The sequence below is a fragment of the Ailuropoda melanoleuca genome, chromosome 14 (genome assembly GCF_002007445.2).
Source record: "Ailuropoda melanoleuca isolate Jingjing chromosome 14, ASM200744v2, whole genome shotgun sequence".
Taxonomy (NCBI): domain Eukaryota; kingdom Metazoa; phylum Chordata; class Mammalia; order Carnivora; family Ursidae; genus Ailuropoda; species Ailuropoda melanoleuca.
This window is the reverse complement of record NC_048231.1, coordinates 88904308-88925887: the sequence shown is the minus strand read 5'-3', so window position 1 is coordinate 88925887 and position 21580 is coordinate 88904308. Positions and strand designations below refer to the sequence as shown.

General features: G+C 44.4%; 1 protein-coding gene across 1 annotated transcript in view; it reads left to right on the top strand.

Annotated features, from left to right (window-relative positions):
* Window positions 1-11693, top strand: part of FECH (ferrochelatase) — a 32479-nt gene extending 20786 nt beyond the window's left edge. Inside the window, exons 7-11 of the mRNA XM_002920260.4 lie at window positions 2629-2727; window positions 5788-5895; window positions 6307-6471; window positions 9801-9860; window positions 10334-11693. Coding sequence (XP_002920306.1) covers window positions 2629-2727; window positions 5788-5895; window positions 6307-6471; window positions 9801-9860; window positions 10334-10468 — 567 coding nt within the window. The 3' untranslated portion in view covers window positions 10469-11693. The remainder of the gene's footprint in view (window positions 1-2628; window positions 2728-5787; window positions 5896-6306; window positions 6472-9800; window positions 9861-10333) is intronic.
* The last annotated feature ends 9887 nt before the right edge of the window (window positions 11694-21580 follow it).

Sequence of the window (21580 nt, the reverse complement as noted above, 5' to 3'; positions counted from 1 at the left end):
ATGAAGTGATTTAGGTTTCATCCAGTTTATGTTTCACTCCGTGGACATTCTCTGGCAAAATACCCGTTTAACAGCTTTTTTAAAAGCCTGGAGTCACTTAAAATCTAACACCACTAGGTGGGGCCAGACATTGGTAAAAGCAGGCCTGCTCTTCTTAGAGCAGGTGTTCGGTAGGCACAGAGGTGATGTCAAGGGTTAACACTTAGGTGGAAAAACAGTTTTAAGTAAAAGTGAAAAGGAGGTGCCTTCCCTTAGGGATGGGTGGTATTCTGCTCTGAGGGCCCCCCACCCCTTCTCTGTATTGCTGGGTCCAGTTAGCACCGCGGAAGCCCCAGCGTGCCCCTGCTGGTTTGCTCTGGGCGGCCTGTGACTGAGAGCGAGGGGTTTGAGGTCAGCACTGACATGTGGTAGCAGAGAACGGAGGGATCTGCACAGCATCTGCCTGCCCTGATCCACTGAGTAATTAGATTTGCATTAAAATTCAGCCCTTTGAAAAGAGGGGAAGCAGAAAGATGGAAAGGTCTCTTAACGGAGGAAGTCTCCGTTCACAAAATGAAAGGGAATTTTAGAGGCATTTATCTGCCCTTCTAGCTGGTGTGATTGAAGGCTCTGAGAGCCGCCTGCCTCTTTCATTCCGCAGAGGGCTCGCACGTCGAGGATACTGCCGATGGATTGTAGATGGTCTAAGTAGCCTTCGCCTTGCCCGTGGCTCTGCAGTGTGGACAACGGCTTAGTGTCTGTTGTAAGCCGGAACAAATTGTGTTTCTGCGCGTACTTTTGTGAGGGAAGAAAAGGAAAAATACTAACATTTTTTAGGAACAAAAGTTTATAGATAGGCTTTATTTATATCATGGAGCTGACATGAGGAGATTTGATATCTAGCAGAAATTTTAAAAAAACAAGTCAAACCCTAATCGGAAACTAAAAATACAGTTAAAAACTAACACTGAAACTATTGTCTCACTCTACGTTTCTACTTGTTATAGGTAGTAATTACTCGAAATTGTCATTTCCCTACTGTCATCCCTAACATTGCTTTGTCGCTAGCTGCCAGGGTAATTGAAGTAAACGTGAGTTCAGGCTCCCATGTAAGCTTCACTGTGGGTCTCCTGACCCAGGCTGCTGTCCGTCCAAACAGTCCTTCCTGCACATCCTTCCTTTCCAAGCACTGCAAAGACCGCCAGAAAATAATGGTTTTGTTTATATCTAATCTAACCACATTTACTCTGTAGATAAATTATACATTTTGAAAAGGAAACTCTCCAGGTACCAGCTTGTACCTTAGTACATTTATTCACCCAATTTTGGGGGTGTGGGAAGGTTAATAATATCTCAGTGCTGATTAGGGAATTATTTGCTCTTCTTATAGTATCAACCCCTGAAGTATCAAAATACCAACAAGCGCAGATGTGCGTGGTTCTGGTAAATCATCCTTTATGATTTTTTTTAAAACCTTTCTATTTGGAAATAAGTTTAAACATGCAGGAAAATTACAAGACTAAGAATAGTATAGGAATTCGACTCTTTGCTTTGATTCACATATTATTAGCATTTCTTCTACTCTCATTTGCACGGTGTGTGTGTGTGTGTGTGTGTGTGTGTGTGTGTGTGTATATACATTTTTCTTCTGAACCTTCTGAGAGTAACTTATATCTATGAAGCCACCCTTGACACCTAAGTAGCACGGGTCTTCTCCTCCATAACCATGATACAATATTCAACTTCAGTAAATTTAACATCGAGACTTAAATTCATCTAATCTACATTCATATTCCAGTTCTGTCAATTGACCCGTTAATGTCCTTTGTAGCATTTGCTTTCCGAGTTAAGTGACGAAGAATGATTAAAGTGGAAGATGAAAGAAAGCCTCTTCACATCGGGTATTTCAGCACCTATTGATGTAGATCGGAAAGAGCCAACTAGACGGAGGGAATTAACTGGTCTGGTGGACAGAGCTTTGGAGGCGGAGGCGGGGCCTGCCTGGCAGCCCAGGTCCCGCAGATGTGACTAAATGGCCCCCACATTGGCCGCCTCTTACCCCCTCTGTGAATTTAATGAGAGCTGTACAACCTCTCATCTGTTGTTATGAAGGTTGTTACGAGGACTGACTCAGGGAGGATACTGGGCTCAGAAGAAGGTCGTAAAAATAGAATAGTATTTTCTTATTCCTCTACTATTTGTGTCTAATGTATTTTAATGTGATAGGCCTGAAAGCCAAACTGAGGAAGATTTAGAAAGAGCCTGTAAGCTGTTTTCCTGCTAACCGAGCAAATGAGAGGTCTTAAAACAACTTCTCCTTCCCATCTGTGTCTTCTTTCCATCTGGAAGTGTGCCCTGTTCCTCCCGAGGGGAAGCAGATCCAGAGCGTTCATTCTCAGTGAGCCATTAGCGAGCTTTAGAAGTTTCCCATCAAATTCCCTAGGCCCCTGAAACCGTTATGAGCCATTTTCATGATGAACCAAAGCGAGAGGAGACTGTACTATTTGCAATTTTTTAAAAAAGAGAGTTTCAGTTTTTGAGGGTTGCCAGGAGATTTTTATCGTAGCTCTCATTTTAAACATATTTTCTCTTCCTTCTATTTCTTTCTTCTCAGCTCCTTCTCATCCTCCTTTCTTGCTGTTCCCGCAGTGCTTTGCAGACCACATAGTGAAGGAACTGGACCGTTTTCCACTTGAGAAGAGAAATGAGGTGGTCATTCTGTTTTCTGCTCACTCACTGCCAATGTCTGTAAGTAAGAGCGTTTTATTGGATGACCTAGCGATAGAGGATTTCTGAATATGCCAATGGGACCCAGCTTCTAGAACATCCTGAGCCCGGTGCAAGGACGAGTTCTAACGTCTCAGACTTACCTAGGTGCTCATTTAACTAGACATATTTCTTGAAACCTAATAATAATTAATTCAAATTATAATATTTTGAATAAATACTGTCTTAATAAACTCGTTTGAAATGATCACTGGAGGGTATATTCATGAATAGGAGTTTTCAGTACATGGGGCAGGTAAAGGAAGGCTGTTTTTGCCTGCCCTGTTGAGGGAGCTCACCTGATGTTTCGGTCAGTGTCCAGCACTGAGGGCCTCCAGTCACACTGAGCCATCTCCCATCCCGTTCTTTTGTCAAGACTGAATAGGGGCTGTTTGAATTCCAGGAAATGATTACAGTTTTTAATCTGCCAGGACTAGAGCCCATATTTTAGCAAGTGAATACGGAGTGTATCAGGTTGTGATCTGGTTGCTCCTGTGTTTTTCACGTTACACTGGGTGTTTGCTAAAACACCACCTCCGTGCCCTAGCTCGTTGCACATTTGTGAACGAGAATGATGGAGCTAGTGTGCTGGGTGGTACAGAGATGTGCATAGAATGAGCAGCCCGTTTCAGCAGCTCAGAACTATCATTGTGTCCAAAACAGTGCTTTCGAAGCCAGAGACATGGCAAGTTAGTCTTCGGAGGTGTCATTAAAGGTTTAACTCCAGTGTTAATGGAGTTAACCTAAGCGGCAGGGGCCACTCTTCTAATCTGTCTTTACTGCCACCTGGTGGTCACTGGGGTCGAGCCCTTACAGCTTTTCCACTCCTCTGTCTCCGCCCAGCAGGTGCCGGGTCAGCTGTAGGTGGCTCCGGAGAGAAATTTGTCTTCTGGAAGCCTGCCTATTTTATTTTAACCAGTTCACATTCTCTCTTCTGGTATCATGCAAATCCTCTTCACATGTCCATCCCGCTGCCCGCCCGCCTCCTTTTCATAACCGTCCTAGGTGTGATGAGGCCATGTGTGAAGAGCCCAAAGGGAAGCTCTTGAACCGGGAGAGGAGGAAACACACTTTTCCACATGATCGATTCCAGGTGCTGCCTGCTCTTCCCACCCCATCCGCCGCACATCCTTTTCTCTCCCTCACGGACCGAGCATGCTGCTGCCAGTTTTCTTTGCGGCCCAGGGTCCCGTGTGGGACTGAGGAAGGCCATGGGGCCATGAGGAAGGGGCAGGGAAGACAAGGGATAGTCAAGGCAGAAGACTGTTCTAGGGGACTTTTCTTTTCCTCTGCACTTGCTTCTAAGGACTTTTTCCTCCTCAGTGACTTTTTAAAGACTTACTATTTGGAAGTAATTATTTGGAAGTAATTTTAGACTTTAGGCAAAGTTGCAAAAATAGTACAGAGGGTTCATATATAAATACACACACACACACACACACACACACACACACCCTTCCTGTAACTTCTCATGCTGACCTCTCCATAACCACAGCACAGTGAGCCGAACCAGGAAGCCAACAGTGGTGCAGCGCTGTGAGCCAAAGGCTGGGCTTGATCAGATTTCTCCACTTCTTCCACAATTGTCCTTTTTTGTTCTGGGATCCAGTCCAGCATCCCATGTCGCCTTTCGTTGTCACAGCTCCTCAGTATCCCCCAATCTGTGACAGTCCTCATGCTTTCCCTGTCTTTCATGACCTTGATATTTTTGAAGAATGATTTAGTGGAATGTCAGTTATTTTGTAGCACGCTCCTCCATTTGGATCTGTCTGGTATTTTCCCATGATTCGATTGAGGTTCTGCAGTACTGGGAAGAACACCCCAGGGTGATCTGTCCTTCTCAGAGCATGGCATGGGGGTACCTGATGACAAGTCCTGCCGCTGGTGATATGATCCTTGGCCATTTGTCTAAGGGGTATCTGCAGGATTTGTACGTTGTAAGGTTACCATTTCTCTCCTCGTAATTTAAAGTATCTTAGGTGAGATGTTTTGAGACTACGCAAATGTCTTCTTGTTCCTCGACTTTTGCCCGCTAATTTTAGCATCCTTCGGTAGATCTTGCCTGTAGTAATTATTTCTGTGTTGTTCTAATGGTGACTTTCTATTTCCCTCATTCATTCTATATTTAGGTTTCTAATGGCTTTTTAACTAACTTTTAGTAATATCATAAAATAGTTTATCAGTATTTCATTTCAACAATATTTATTGAGCACTGTTCTATCCACTGTATTCTAAGCACTGTCATAGGATACAGAAATGAACAAAATAGACAGAAGTCTTAGCCCCCAGAGAGCGGGGTGGGGGATAGATTATAAACATAGTACAGAAGAAAGTAGTATGGTATGTTAGGAGGTAATAAGTGGTATGGGAAGCAATCAAGCCATGTAAGGGGTTAGGGAATCCTTACACAGCTAAATGTTAAACCAGTAAAAATAAAATTGCTGTCGAACGTTCTTAAGAGTATTAACAACACTGTTGGGTCAGGACTGGTCATCAGACGTTCACGGTACACAGAGCGCTCACCTTCCAGTCCATTGCTATGGGGGACGTGGGGAGAGGAAAGGGATTAGAAGGCACAGGTGATATTGTCGAGGGGTCTGGAGTCTGAACCCACGTGCTGCTTCTCCCCTCTGTCTTTCTCCAGCAGCACTTGCCCCTGTGTTGAGCTGGCCCCACGGGTTCAGTAGGTCCGTATGCCATCCATACAACATTCTCAACTCCTGCCTTCCCTATTTCAGATGGGGGAATGGAGAGACCCATCCTCCCTTGTTGGATGTTGTCCATTTCCCAGGAGTAACACGGATGTAGAATTTTATATACTCCTAGGTACTTAGAGATATGTGAGTACGGTTTCTCCTTCGGCCCGTGAAGACATAGATCCAGGGAAGGTCTGGCGATTGAGCTCAGATTGCATCATCAGTAGTGCAGAAGACAGGAGGGGAGACTCCGGTCACCGGCTCACAGCACCTCAGTGCACAGCCCGAGGCTCTTAGAACCTTTCGCGGTGTTGGCAACTGACTACCCGTGTGTCTTCCGCTGCAGGTGGTCAACAGAGGGGACCCCTATCCTCAGGAGGTGGGCGCCACCGTGCAGAGAGTCATGGATAAGCTGGGTTACTCCAACCCCTACCGACTGGTTTGGCAGTCTAAGGTAGGTGGTTTCCACACGTTTGCGGGCAGTCAGCAATTTTGAGGATGACTATTTTAGGACTTGTTATAAAATGATTCGATTTGGCTCTTTCTATAACCTGGTGGCTCACCATGAGCAGAAGGAACTCTGCAAGCAGGTGAAATGGAGGGGAAATCAAGTGACTAGTTGAATTTCATTGATTTAATGTATTATTTTTAGTTTTAATGACAGAAATGGTAATTTATTTATACTATGCCAACTTCGAGGATTCAAGTTTAATAGAGAAATACCAAAACCCACTAATACAGATATAAAGCATGGCTCTCAGTCATACTGGAAGGGGGGTGTGTGTGTCGAGGGCAGTGGGCTGTGATCTGCCACAGACACAGGGGAAGTGGGTCCCTGTGTGCCTTCCATCCTCCTTTCTCACAGGTTGGTCCAATGCCCTGGCTGGGCCCGCAAACAGATGAGACTATCAAAGGGCTTTGTGAGAGGGGGAGGAAGAACATTCTTTTGGTTCCAATAGCGTTTACCAGCGATCACATTGAAACACTATATGAACTGGACATTGAGTACTCTCAAGTTCTAGCTGACGAGGTAAGTGTGGTTATTAATCCCATTCACAAATTGTGATTTGTTTTGACAGGAAACTTTCTCTGCAATGACATAATTCTGTCACTCAAAAATATAGTTCAGTGGTTAGCAGAGGGGAGTTGGGTGAGGGGTGGGTGAAGGAGTGGAGGGAATTCAGAGTACGACCTGTCTTGATGAGCACTGAGTAACACGCAGAATTGTTGAATCACGGTATTGTGTATCTGAAATTAATATAGCACAATGTGTTAACTATACTGGAATTGAGAAAAGATTTTGTTGCATTGTTCGGTACATCTGTTTTTGCATGTATCGTGGCCTCGTTACTCTGAATAATACTTAATCTGAGTTAATCTGAACACATCAGGGTAATTCTACGTCAGCCACAGGGAGGGTTCGCAGGCATCACTACGAGCAACATCATTTTGTCTAGTTTGAGTTACTGTACTACCCAGAAGTGATAAAATTACATTTTCTTAAGAAAAAGCAGTTGTTCTTCTTATGAATTTGGAGGAAAAGAATTGTGGTGTCGTCATTCCTTTTCTTGGCCTGATGGTGCCCTTTACTTGGGGCTTTTACACTGTTTCTTGGTGGATTTTGAGGCATAGAAGAGTCATTGTCATTTAGGAGAAGACCGTGGAATGAACAGTGAAGCGGTGTGTGTTATAATTCCCTTGACCTCTTTCATACACTCACTTAATTAGCTCTTTGCAGCGGTGTTGTGATCAATCTGATTATTGAAATAACAAATACCATCCTCAGTGTCTTGGAATGTAAGATGGATGTGAATTATCATTCACAGTGGAGAAAAACTTACTGTTCACCCATCTCACGGCTTCGGAGGGCCGGCCCGAAACCTGAATCCGATTTATAGCATTGTTTCTGTGGGAATTATGGAAGCTCTGGGACCCACAAAACCCTTCCCCCTCTCATCTTCTGCCAGAACTCCTGATCCTGGTCCTCCCCATGCGTGATTGATGGAGGCCTGGCCTCAAAGGATTCTTCACCCTTTGGGGTGGAGTGGCAGGTGCAGGGCAGGGTGAGAGTGGGTTGGGAACAGCGTTAGCCAGCACCCAACCCCACAGGTGTTTGTTTATGGGTACTGGTCATCAATCAAACGTTGGGGAAGTTAGAGGGTGTGTGAATTACTTGTCAGTAGTTCTGATACAGAATTTATGGCAAAGTTGTAGTTGGCGAAAGTGAGGTTGCAGGGTTGTCTGTGGATTTCCTGTGATGGTGTCTTCCATGTCCCACCCTGACCTTGGCTAATTGTGAGCTTGCTAAGAAAGACTTATGTGCAAATATAGTTCATTCCAGTGTGTTTGGAAAGTAAGTTTTTGTTTGTATTGAATGATAAGTCACATTCACTAATAACACTAAACCGAGGTTTTTCCTCAGTAATCAAAAGGAGTATTAGTGACTAATAAATTAGTCCATAGAGAGAATAAAGAAAACCATCTAGTTACGGTTTATTTCATTGTTTTGATGGGAGAATATACTATGTTTAAAACGACTTTCTTTAAAAAGTAGTTTGAATTTTTTCCTAAGATGAAATTATTGTTTTTTGATAATACAAATATAAAGAGCTCAGACAACTCAGAGAAGTATCGCATGGAGAGTAGAGCTCACTCAGACTCTTACCCCTGAGAGGGGCGCCTGGGTGGCTTGGTTGGTTGAGTGTCTGACTCTTAATTCCGGCTCAGGGTCGTGAGGTGGAGCCTTGCATCTGGCTCTGTGCTGAGCATGGAGCCTGCTTCAGATTCTCCCTCTCCCCCTCCGCCGGCTCCCTCTCTCTGTCTTAAAAAAAAAAAAAAGAATCTTACCCCAAGAGGTAAGTTAATATTTTGATAAAAATAAATCCCCTTTTTTCTCTAAATGTGTGTGTACTCAGGAAAAATGGTATGCTCCTACCTGTTTATGAATAAAATACCATTTTTTGCATGGTATTTTATTCATAACTGTTTTGCAACCTTTTTTTCCCTTAAAAATATATTATGGACCTAAATCAATAAGTGTAATTAGATCTATATAATTATTTTAAACAAATACTTGATCAGTATATATTTAAGATGTTTCCAACTTTTTACTTTCCTGAACTGCTCAGTAATAAACATCATTTTCTTTTCCTTTTCCCAATTATTTTCTTAGGAAAGATTCCTAGAAATGGAATTTAAACATTGGTAGATATTTCATTGGCTTGCCCTACAGAGTTGTGTCCTTGACTCTCCCATCCAGAGTGTTCAAGAACACTGCCAGCATGGGTTGTCCTGCTGTTACTGACTTCCATGTGGAGTCTTAGAATATAGTCTCTTTTTTCCTTTTTTCTTTTTTTAAAGATTTATTTATTTGAGAGAGAGTGCGTGGGAGCATGTGTGCGTGCGTGGCGAGGGGAGGGGCAGCAGAAGAGGGAGAGAGAGACTCTCAAGAAAACTCCCTGTTGAACGCAGAGCTTGATATGGGGCTTGATCTCACGACCCTGAGATCATGACCCGAGCCAAAATCAAGAGTCGGACGCTTAGCCGACTGAGTCACCCGAACACCCTGAATACAGTTTCTTTTTCGGTTGAGAACTACGTGTTTGCTGAATCTCTCACCGTTTTTCCTATGCCGGTTAGAGTTAACTTCAAAGACAAAGCAACTGAAAAGCCATCGGCTTTTTGGAAAGGGAAAGAGAAGATCTTGACTACCTGAGTGAACAATAATTAGATGTTTCTTAATTATTTGGGGGATAATCAACTGAGTATTTGGGGGGAGGGAAGCAAGGATGATAGTAAAACAGTCCTCAGGTTTTATTTTGGGTTTTTCTATGTAAGAATATATTCAAAAACCGCACTCTGCATTGGCTCCAATCTAGGTTCGATATACATTAAATTAATCTACCTCTTTTGGCATTTGGAATCAAAACAGGCATGAAGATTTACTTAATTAAAGCAACATTCTGCGTAGGTAGAGTCTGTAAAAGTGTGCATTAGAATGGTAGAATAAAGAAAGAATAGTAAGCAGATTTGGATTACTTGAGAATTCTGTCAAATACAGCCTCAAAAACGGTTTGGAAACTAAACACCTACGGGGAAGGCAATAGGGTGGGGGAAGGAATAGAAATTGAGAGCAGTTTTATGATAACAGAGGTGAAAATCTACATCTGTGTCTGGGCCCAGGATTGTTTTCATTTCTGAGCCGTCTGGGAACACTTTGGAAGTCAGACTTTAAGTTGTGCGTGTATCTAAGTCAATTTATTTATTTATTTATTTTTGTAGTGGTTTCTTTAAAAAAAAAAAAAACAACGGAAAATAAAATGTGTATGTGTTTTTCCTTCTTTTTCTCATTTGATTCAGTGTGGAGTTGAAAACATCAGAAGAGCAGAGTCTCTTAATGGAAATCCATTGTTCTCCAAGGTATCTATAGTGTTACAACCATTTTAGTAGAACATATCGGAGAGAAATCCTCTGAGAAACTCTTACAGAATATTGGTTTTCTCACATATTAGAACATTTTGAGTTCCAATTAATTACAAAAGTAAAATCGAATTCCTTATACTCTTGTTCCTTTTTCCTTTAGATAGCCCCAATTTTCTTATTTCTACCCACCTATAACTATGTCTCATTTAAGACCTGCCTTCCAGAGGCAGGGTTTAGCAGGTGGGGTAAGAGGATGTCCTCTAAAATCTCTATTTTAACTTTTCCCTAAATCGAGGATCCTTAGGAAATGAAGATATTAGAGAATCCAGTTCAAAGCAGTCATAATTCAGATGAAAAAAGCAACCGTCAGCCATAGTGGTTATGGGGGCAGATGGGAGGGGGAGATGCGCAGGGAGACAGCAGACGTTTTGCTTCTGAGGAATCTCTGCTTCTTGTCGCCCGTCTTCCAGGCCCTGGCCGATCTGGTGCTCTCACACATCCAGTCAAACGAGCTGTGCTCCAAGCAGTTGACTCTGAGTTGTCCGCTCTGTGTAAATCCTGTCTGCAGGGAGACTAAATCCTTCTTCACCAGCCAGCAGCTGTGACCCCCGCCAGAGGACCCCGTGGGATTAGGCAAATGCCCAACCCCCAGATGCCCCTGTTGTGGAGGAGGTGTATTTAGAGGTCAAGGAGGAGAGTAACATTGGTATCTGTACAGCCTCTGGGCACAAATTGTGTGATTTCTTGAGGAAGAGACTCTGAAATCCTTACTGGGGTTTTCTCTTTTTATATACCAATACAGTAAGCATTTATAGTCTCCCTCTGTGGGTAAAGTTACCAGCTTGGAATGTCCACTGGGCTATTCAAAAAATAGTTTTAAAAATTTATCTTAATAGAGGCACACATATTTTAAATACAGATTTTGGTTTTATTGCCCAAAAACCCTGCAAGGATCTAGAGAGTCCCCCCGTGGGCTGTCAGTGGGAATGAGCTCTGTTTACAGTCTTGTGCATATAGTTAGTTGTCCTTGTTTTTTAAGTGAACATAGTGGGGTAAAGGAAATACAATTTGAAAAGGAACTGTTAGCTGATCTCTCTGAAAGCCCGTGGGGTACAGAGTGCTGGCGAGGTGGTGTGGTTGCCTTATAAGGGCTGCTTTTGCCAGTGATGTCGCCATTAGTTGGTCATTTTGGTACTTACACGTGTGAACCTCACTTTCTTCACCCTAAAACCAAATCAAGTACAGATTCCAAAAGTGCTTTGAGATTCCCCAGGCACACAAGGCTAATAAACGTGTAGAAATCCAGCATTTGTCATCCGTGTCTTGGTGAGGGTCTGTGGTGCCACAGGAAAGGGGGCTCCCACTGCTTCCTGTCTCCAAAGGCCAAGTGAGGCGGGGAAATGCTAACGATGGGCTTCATCTGTGAAGCTCGTCCCAGCACCTGGTGAACCTTTCCATGGAGCATCTTCTTGATTTTGGTTCAGTGTCTTCTTTCTGCCGGTTTGTTTGAAGCATTATTTTATAAAGTCAACTATGTTTTGTAATATTGAATTCTTTCTTAACTTACAATTTTTATTCTAAGAATTATACAACCCTCCTATTGGAAATTTGAAAAATAAAGAGAAGAGAAATACCACTCTGATGTGACAGCTACTAATCCTGTTATTCTAGCTCATGCCATTCCTTTCCTGGGGATATTTTTAATGCCATTGTAACCTTGAATTTGTGAGTGAAGAGTTGTTCTAAAAATGTAGAAATAATGTAAGATGAGAATCTGATCTCCTATACGTGGATTTAAATGGATTAAAACAATCTCTGATGGATCCATAATGAATTTGTAATGATTGCCTTCTCTTTCCTCCAAGCTCTAAAACTTTGTTCTTCAAAAGAGCATGTCTTTGATGTTTTTAAAGCCAGTTCATAAACTGCAAGCATTAGAGGAGTCATAGATCTTCTATATTCGGGATTTACTATATTAATAAGTATTATCACATCATTAAGGTTTTAACCATTTGATTCATGCTCTCTGTGAAATCAGAACTAATGCAACTTAGTTAATAATCAAATTTATTATTAAAATTATTAAATAGGAGGAATTTACTTTGGAATACAAGAAAAGAAACGTGCCGTCCATTGTAGTTAATAATTTTCCCACACTGATAACAGCTCTGAAATTTGAATAACAGGTGGTCATTTTGGTACTTACACGTGTGCACAGGTGCATTTTTTTCCAAATCGGTTTTCCTGGTAGTAGATTGTGTTTCCAGGGAAAGGTACAAGGTGTAGATAGTTGTCTGTTTCCATCAGCTTTGGGGAATTAGCTTCAGGGTAGACTGGGTGAGTGTCCCACAGCAAAGTGAATGCTCTGGTTGGTGGGATGGCCCTGGAAGGCAGGATAGGCCTGCAGCCCTTCTCCCTGCAGCACATTGGCTGAGGGCCTGCTTCACTTTGACTGTATTATGCAGATGTCACAGAAAACTCTGATTCAGGAGCTCTTGCTAGGATATCTGAAACCCCTCATTTCCTAAGGAAACCTCTGAATCACCAGTGACTGGGCTGTCTGGAATAATATCCTTGATTGTGAGCGGGACGAGACTGGCCCTTGTAGCGAGAGGCCAAGGGCATGTTACTGGGATCCCTGCTCATGAGAAGGGTTACCTATGACTGTTATTAACCAAAGATGGGTAAGGGTCACACTCGAGGGGGGCACATGGTAGGACAAAATCTACAATCGTTCTTCTTGGAGCTGATAGTCTTTGGGAACAGTGATGCTATTCGTCAGCTTTGAAATCCACACGTTTGCCCAGGTACTTAGTTAGCCAGTGCGCTGCTGGCCGTGTCTTCTTAGGAACAGACCGGCTTTAACTGATGAATCAACCCGTACAGGGACTTGCTGGCTCTGTGATGAGGAGGCAGTGCAGCCTCCCAGGGTCCTTGGAAGGCCCAGCTCCCTGGATGGATAGCACGGAAGGAAGGAACGCTCCTGAAGAATCTGCATTCTGGAACCACTTACCTTTTTTAAATTCAAAGAAAAGTTTGCACTCAAAGATTTAGTCTACCTGAGGAGAAATGGAACTCCTTGTTAAAAGCCCTTTAAATGTCTTTCAGTTGGTGCTGAACCGTAGGGGGCCCTCATGCCTTCCCAGTAGTACCTCAGAGGACACATCCTTGCTTAGTCATCCCATGAACAGAACATTATGTTTCTCTAGGATTCTGTTAAATTTTTCTTTATGGCCGAAATTATTTAGACAGGGATGTCTATGTAGATAGGAAGGGAAAGTGGATTTTCCGCTCCAAGTTGCCCAAATTAAGCCTTTCTGAAGGGATGTTATATCCCCAATTCTAAGGTCATTTTAGGTCATTTACATGTTCAGCTGATCTTGAAAATAGATTGTTTTCCTCTCAATTTCTCTTTGAGGAAAATACACTGATTTGGTGGGATGAGTTTCTTAGAATAAAGTTGTTGCATTTTTTTCCCCCTTGGCCAATCTGTTCTTATAAATTGGGCATTTAATGCAGGAACCTCTAAGGTATGTAAGAGAGGCCATTTGCTCACTCAGATGCCACTGTGTTTCTCCAGATGTTATTAAACCAGGAAGGTGAGCCCACACCACTGGGCAGCAGCAAGACCTGCACCCATCCCAGAATTGGGAACCACATGGGTCGACGGTCCTAGAACTCCGCTGTGTTCATTCCTCCATCCTGGGGGTGGGAGGCCATGGGGAGAAGGGGCCAGCTTGTACAGCTGTGGCTGGAGGGCAGCAGTTAAAGCTGGTGGCCAGAGCAGTGTGTGTGCACACGTGTGGATGCAGGTACATTAAGCCGGGGGCCTCAGAACGCATCTTTAGTACCTTGTCTCTAAGCTCTTGACCTAGCCTAAGAAACCCTTTTGTCAGAATCCTGAAGATGGGGGCGCCTGGGTGGCACAGCGGTTAAGCGTCTGCCTTTGGCTCAGGGTGTGATCCCGGCGTTATGGGATCGAGCCCCACATCAGGCTCCTCTGCTGTGAGCCTGCTTCTTCCTCTCCCACTCCCCCTGCTTTGTGTTCCCTCTCTCGCTGGCTGTCTCTATCTCTGTCAAATAAATAAATAAAATCTTTAAAAAAAAAAAAAGAATCCTGAAGATGGCACAGGAACATGCTTCCCAACACTGGATGGAAATGGGGAATTTGTTGAGATGTCACAAGCTGGAAAAGAAAATTCTGAGCTGTGTCTTAAAACCAGTGCCCTGAATTAAAATCATCCAGTTTCTCAGTCTCAAATAGCAATACGGGGAATCCTTAGAGGAAGACAAAAGCTAACCATTCCTTTCATTATTTATAAAAATTACAAAATTAAAAATATGTCATCAAGGTCATGCCCCAGAAAGGGTTTGTAAATATTCTCAGTTTTGTTCTGATTGCCTAATAATTGAGATTCCTTTGTAACAAGTCTCTTTAGTAGCTTCCCAGTCCAGGTGTGGCTTTTTGTGCCACATTTTACTTTATAGAAACTAGCGTCATAAGGTTTCAGAGTCCATACATCAAGTGGATTGAATCTGAATCAAGAAACCTGCATTACGCTTGAGTTGTTGCCAGTTAAAATATTTAATCATGTCATAATTGTGTCGAGTGTGCTCACCTAACCAGAATTCCTGGTTAATTCAAACACTGGTACTTGAAAACTTTTGATTTTTGTTTTTTGTTGTTTTCTTGCTAGATTCCTTCCAGCTGGACAGTTGTGTGGTATGACTGCTATCTGATCTTTGCCTTAAACGTTTTACCTCTTTTCAAAAGCCACTTACTTTGGAAAGGATAAAGTGTGCCAAGCTGTATTGGCACCCAGCTGAGTTGTGGGAACTGGTCCGTGCTCGAGAGAAATAAGGTGATGTTGTCCGTATTTGCTGCATGGCCCTAATGTGACCGGCAGGAGCGCATGGTGCATCGCTCCCTGTTTGAGCTGAGTCTTCCAAGAGCTCTTGGGGGGTAGATGCCCCCTAGAGAACACATTCATAACCTTGGGTCCCAGGGGAGGAAGAGAGCCTTTTGCTCTTGCTGTGGGAATCTTATTAAGCTACAGGGAGAAGGACGTGGAAAACGAATGCAGCCAGTAATAATCAGTGTCTTACGATACACTCTGATAGTACTGGCTTAGTTGTTTTTAGCTGAAATCATTAGCTCCCATTTTTAGCAGAAAAAACTACCAGCTAAATTAGTCCACAGTAAGCCATTAAGATAGATGTTGGAATTAAAAACATTTTTGGAAAAAAGCCTGATTGGAGCCTTTGTTCTAAGCCCTTGGGCAGGAATCGGGTCCTGTTTCTGGTTGCTTGAGAGCTGTCCCTCCAATGTTCCCGACACCCACACTCTGCCTGCCACTCCTGGTGTGGGAACACACAGGTCAACTTTTCTGCTTGCAGTCACCCCTGTGGAACAAAGCTTTACTTGCCTGACATGTTAAGAAACAATAGATTTTACCCTGGGAATTCATAAAGTAGTCTGTATTTTTACCTTTTCCTTAAGGGGAAAAAAATGTATATATTTATATATTTATGCAGAATGGACTGCACAGGTATACAAGCCAGGGCGTGCAAGCCAGTTGTTAGAATGTTAGTATGTTAAACAGCAATTGTTAAAAATTCTATACCTTAAATTATATTAAAACCAAATGTAACAAATATTCAGAATTCATTAGTTCTCAATTCTTTTACTCCATTTTATTATGGTGGTTGTAGCAGTCATTTACGTTTAGTGTACTGTCTCGTGGAAATACCTTATATGATGAGTTACTGTGCCTCTCTTTCCAAGTCGGAGCAGCGACATCGTGGTAGCTTGCACTGGGCTGTGATGGGGCTCTTTTATGCTGTGGAAATCAGCAAATCTTATAAATTAGGACTTGACTGTTTTGTTGATTATTGAGACTTAAGAAAGTGATATTAGTAATGCAGATGAAAAGTTGTCATCTATAGCCATTACACTGTGAATAGCGAAAAAACTTGAAATACTCTTCCATTATTTGAACACTACTGCGGCGCCTGGATGGCTCAGTCAGTGAAGCATCTGCCTTCGGCTCAGGTCATGATCCCAGGGTCCTGGAATCGAGCCTGGGGCTGGGCTGCCTGCTCAATGGGGAGCCTGCTTCTCCCTCTCCCTCTGTCTCCTGGCTCGTGCTCTCATTCTCTATCTCAAATAAATAAATAAAATCTTTAAAAAAAAAAACAACAAAACTATCATCTGATGGAGCCACGTGAAGTTTCAACATACAAAGAAGTTGTTTGACATTTGTATTACTCATTAAAAAAAAATCAGCATTCATGTCAGAATTGTACTTGTTGACCCATTGCAACCAGAGGCTGCCTACAGATGCAGGAATTTGGTAAAAATCAACGAAAGGCTTTGAGGATCCACTGACTACATGGAATTTACAGTAAAGAGTGGTGTGTATTTTATTATTATTGTATAAAGTGTGTCATATCTTTTATACGGCTAAAATTTACAGTAAATATGCACTCACAAATGCATAGGTTATCTTTTCAGAGGCCTGGTTGGTGACCATTTACCAAAGCACTAGTGCCTGAAAGGGAACTTTTCTGGGGTGATGGGAATGGTACATGTGGACTGCATACCTGTCCTCGGACGCACGGCGCGTAGAGGCAACGCTTTCTCTCCATCACAGTCTATTCCGAGTGGAGGCTGCCCCGTGGTGAGTAGGAATTTTAATCTTTCTAGTAAGATTCCAATGGTCTCCAACAAAATTCCATGAGCCTGTTGTACTAACAGAATCCCTGAAAAGTGAGTGTGCGGCTCTCCCCATGGGTCACAGCCAGGGGGCTGGATGGGTCTAGAGAGGAGGGCTTTGTTCTGCTGCTCCTCTCCCAAGGCCCCAGAGAGCTGTCACGAGTGAGGGCCACACACGGCAGTTGGACTTGTTCAGGGACCATGAATCACTCTGTCTCTGTGAGTGGCTGCTCCTGTCTCATGGCCATTCCTCGGGAAGGCCAAACCTCATGATGTCCTCACACCAGGGCCACCCCCTCACTGCAGAATCATGCCACCCTAAGTGCCTCTGGTTTCACGGTTCCTATTTTTCCTGAAGCCAAGTGGTCTTTTCTCAGGGCTGGGCTCTGTAGACGAGCATTTTCTTTCTTACGCGTCTTTCTTATGCCAAGTCTGTGACAGAAAAGATAAAAGATAAAACTGCATCAGGCAGTGAATTCCGACCTCTTCTGTGCCTCAGAACTTGACCAGAATCGAGCCAAGGCCTCTCTCGGCAGCCACTTTACCCTCCTGTGCTTCTGAGAGGCTTTCTTTTGTTTCCAGCCCGGTGTGATCCTTCCCCGAAATCCCTTGATCCTCAGGAGTCCGGGCTATCTTCAGGGTTTTATGCCTGATCCTTTCCTTATCCCCGCAAGGCCAAGTCCGCAGCTGAGCCGGGCTTGGGCTCTCCAGTCCCAGAGGTTAGCCTGGCCTGACCTTGCTGGGAGCTGGGCGTCTCTCGGGGAGCATGCTCACATGTTTGCTGGACACTGAGCCCCATGAGGTAGCGTTTTGTGGGTATGTGGCAGCTCGGTGACAGCCACTTCTCCAAGAAATTTAAATGGATTCCCCCAGACTAAGGAAGTGCACCCACGAATGCCTCTGCCTGTTATTTCTGTCTGCATTGGCACCATCTGGACCGAATTATCTCCTGATCAAGTTTCACTCCTAGCCGCGTGGTCCACAAATGCAGAACGAGCAGAGACGGTTCACGCAGCGCCGGTGCAGATGGCCCAGGGACCGGGAGCCGGAGCGAAGGCAAACAGGCCACTGTGCCCGAGGGGCTCCGAGGGAAGTCTCGGGGCCAAGACAGAGTAGTCTGAGCCAGACCTGGCACCTGCTGGGGGGCAGGCCGCTCTACTCAGTGCCACCATCATGGTTAGGAATAAAAGAAGGGTGCTAGATGGCCTTTCTTGGACTCTGAAGAGGACACAGGAAAGGGAAACAAATTTAAGTGGCTGCAAGGAGGGTGGAGAGGAGGCACACTGGCATGGTTTTGTAATTGAGAGTTTTCTGAATAATGTGTCATCATTTCAAAGCGGCGTCACATCCTGTGTTAGTCTCTGCAGGGGTAATCCTGTTGAAAGCGGGGGTTTGTGTAGGTGGACCTTCCCTGCGCTGTATGGGTTTCTAGTTCTGACACTCTCCAGTGGGGGGGCTGGTAACTGTTTAGCTCTTGGCTCTCTGGGGGGAGAGAGAAACCCTGATTATAGTGTCTGCCACTTTCCACCGTGTAAATACTCCCACCACGGCCGACTCGAAGCTACTTTTGTGATGTCACGGATGGCAGACTTGGGAAGAGATTCCTCAGGGGGTCAGCGGAGGCTCCCTGGCACTGCTGACTCTCATCCTGGTCACAGATTCTGCCTCCCAGGTATTCTGGAATGTTGTCCCGCCCTTCCCCACTCCGAGCGAGCGAGAGTGAGCGAGCAGAGCAGCATCCTGCAGAACCTGAGCCCTGGCAGGGGACCGGTTGAGAAGCCAAAGGAGGAGCAGGCAGAGTGCTTTGAGAGCCCCAGGTGTGGCAGATGGAGTCTGCTCCCCGCCGTGGACGTGGTGGGCTTGGAGCCAGGGCCAGCCCTGCCCCATACAGGCTTGCTTGCTGCTTGCCCTCGGGCCGGGGTGGGCGGCGTGGCTCTGGCTGCTTCTTACCATTCTCTTTCATTTGTGTGTGTGTGTGTGTGTGTTTGAGAATCTCTGCAATTCCCAAACATCTCCGCCTACCTAAAAGTGTTGCTGTGAGGGTCAGCAGAGACAATGTGGCAAAGCCACAGTATAGACCAGAGAGGGCTTTATATGTGGAATGGGCTCTTCTTAAGCTAATGCAGAGCTATGAATCTTTGGACATAGTACATAGGTCATAATTTTTAAAAATATTTTTCTTATTTGAAATTATAAAAGATTAGAAAGAGAAATAAAATAAGAAAAAAATCACCCATAATCTTGTGACACTTTGATGAATTTCATCATATTCCTTATGCATATTTGTATTACATACTGTAATTTCTTTTTTTTTTTATAGAGAGAGACGGCCAGCGAGAGAGGGAACACAAGCAGGGGGAGTGGGAGAGGAAGAAGCAGGCTCCCAGCAGAGGAGCCCGATGTGGTGCTCGATCCCATAATGCCGGGATCACGCCCTGAGCCGAAGGCAGATGCTTAATGACTGAGCCACCCAGGTGTCCCTACATACTGTAATTTCTTAAAAATATTCCTATTGTTCCTACTCTTCTGCTTATACTATCTGCTAGACGTATTTTATAGGTCAATACATATTCTTTCACAACATACTGTTAAATGGCTACACAATATTATATTGAACGGATATATTGTAATTCTTCTACCACCTCTCCATTATCAGAACTTTTTCTTATTTTCATTTTTTGCTTAAATTTGATAAACATCCTTATAAATAAAATCATTGGATGTATCTTCAATTACTTCTATGGGAAGAATTCCTAGAAGTGGATATTCTGAATCAAAGGATATTTTTGCAGATTAAAAAAAAAAAAGGATCCAATGAAATCACATGCATGTACTGTATTTACTACAGCGCGGTGCTTGGTGTGTGCGTGTGTGTGTGTGTGTGTGTGTGTGTATGGAAGGCCCCATAAATGACAGCTATCACTGTGTTATTCATTTGATTAGCAGACTATTGCCGCATTGCTCTCAGTGGTGACTATTCTAGGAGGTGGAATTTTACTGTGTTATTGTTCAGGGAGCATTTTGAAGAGGGCGTGATGGTGGAATGGATGTCATCCCCGAAGTTCAGAGCACTCACAGAGCCTCCAGGAATCAGGGATCAATTCTCTAGTCCTGCCTTTGATGTTCCTTGTTGCATTTACTTTTGGTCACTTGCCCTGAGAAGGTCACGGGTAGAGGGAGAAGAGACAGACTATAAAGCTGTCAATCCTTATTCGTCAATAACTTTGCAAAGAGTTTGAATGTTGAGAGAAAGTTGAGTCTCAGGTTAAAACAACTTGGGGGCTTATGTGTGGATTTCACTTACCCTTTACGGGTCTGCAGGTACCTGAGCATTGCCTGTGTGTGTCCTGCACACCCTCCTGTCCCCGAGTGCCTCTGAGATGGGCTCCCAGAGGGCAGAACCACCATCAAAGCCCGGCTGGCCTTCAGCTCAGGTACCCACTGCACTTACACAATTGTCCCTTTAAGAAAGGTCAGCGGGGGATGTGTTCCTTCCTGCTTCTGTGCTCCTGAAGGTTTTCACGTCCGCACTAACCCACTGCGGGTCTGGGCCAAGGCCAAGTTGCCCATCAATATTTTAAAGTATCGGTGTTATAAAATTTATGGAAGACGCACAAAGGACAATTCCCTGAAGTGACGAGCCCGCTGAGAGGGGATATTGGCTAAAAAGAGATTTTGCTTTGAAACAGTGTGAGATCAGGTGCCAAGCTGGGGAAACCCTTTATATGCATGGGCTCCGAGCGTGGGGGAGAGGGAAATCTGACCTGGTTTCAAATCCCACCTACAACTGTTAATTTATTTGGTTATCTATTAACAGTCTCCTGGCAGCTTACTTTTATGTTTAAAATTAAGTGCTTGATTGATTATTTTCTAGAACAGTGATGGGATGTTGTTCTATACTTAAGCCAATCCATTAGTGGGCTCTCTCATTACTGATCTCTTTTCCTTCTTTTCTTGGTTCATTGTGTATGTGCGCGCGTGCGTGCATGCGCGCGGGTGCGTCTGCGCGCACGTGGGTGCGTCTGTGCGCGCGCGAGTGCATGTACGTGCACCTGAGGATTGAGAGGGTTGGAGGGGGAAGGAAAGGGGTCTGTGTCCTGAAAGTGAAGGAAAGTGGGGTTTTTTATATGTTCCCCAAACTACACGTCCACAAGGATTTTTCCAGCGTCCACGGCAAGGTGGTTCATTGTCGGCATGATTCACAGGTAGGAGCAGAGTCCCGGAGAATTTTTTATTACGGTGCTCTCATTTTCTCAAAACCCTTGGCCTAAGCTTCTATTTTTAAAAACCTTTACTCTCATTTTATCTGCTTGGGAGACATTTTAAAATATTTCCATATTTCTTAAGATTTGCTTCTGAAGTTTGGAACTCTGTCACTTTTTTAAATTGGGTTTATTAAATATTAAATACATGCAGAAAATAAGCTTCATAAGGTAGAGCCTCGTGACTCTTGTGCTGGCGCAGGTTTCTCGGTGTTCTGGTTGCTGATGGGTCCCCTGGCCCTTGGTGTGGCCAGGTGCGGCCTGCGGCGGCCTGACCTCCCGGGCTGGTCACGTCTGGCCGCTCAGAACAGCACAGCAAAGCAGGATGTGGCCTGCGTTCTACCGGAAAAAGGTTGGGCATCACTGGAAGAAAGTCCTAGGGGCGACAATCCGATGAGCCTCTGTGTCCGCAGCGGACGGTGGGGGGTGGGTAAGCTGTGCCGTCTCTTCTCACGTGCCCTCGTTCGGGGTAGATGGTCCTGCCGGTTTACAGGTGACAGGCACAGGGAAGGATGACCCCGGCCAGCAGTGGGAATGAGGAGACGCGGCTCTCCGGGCCTGTGGTGTGCTCGGTCACAGAGCTGTCGCACCGGAAGTGCGGCCCTCCGCCCCTTACCCCAGAACCTGAATATTCAGCAGGACAAACGGGCAATCCGCACCATGGACCACGGCCTTAGGACCTTTCCTAAGAGGCCTGATCCTAAACATTTGCACGGGAAGGGAAGTTTTGTAAACATAGT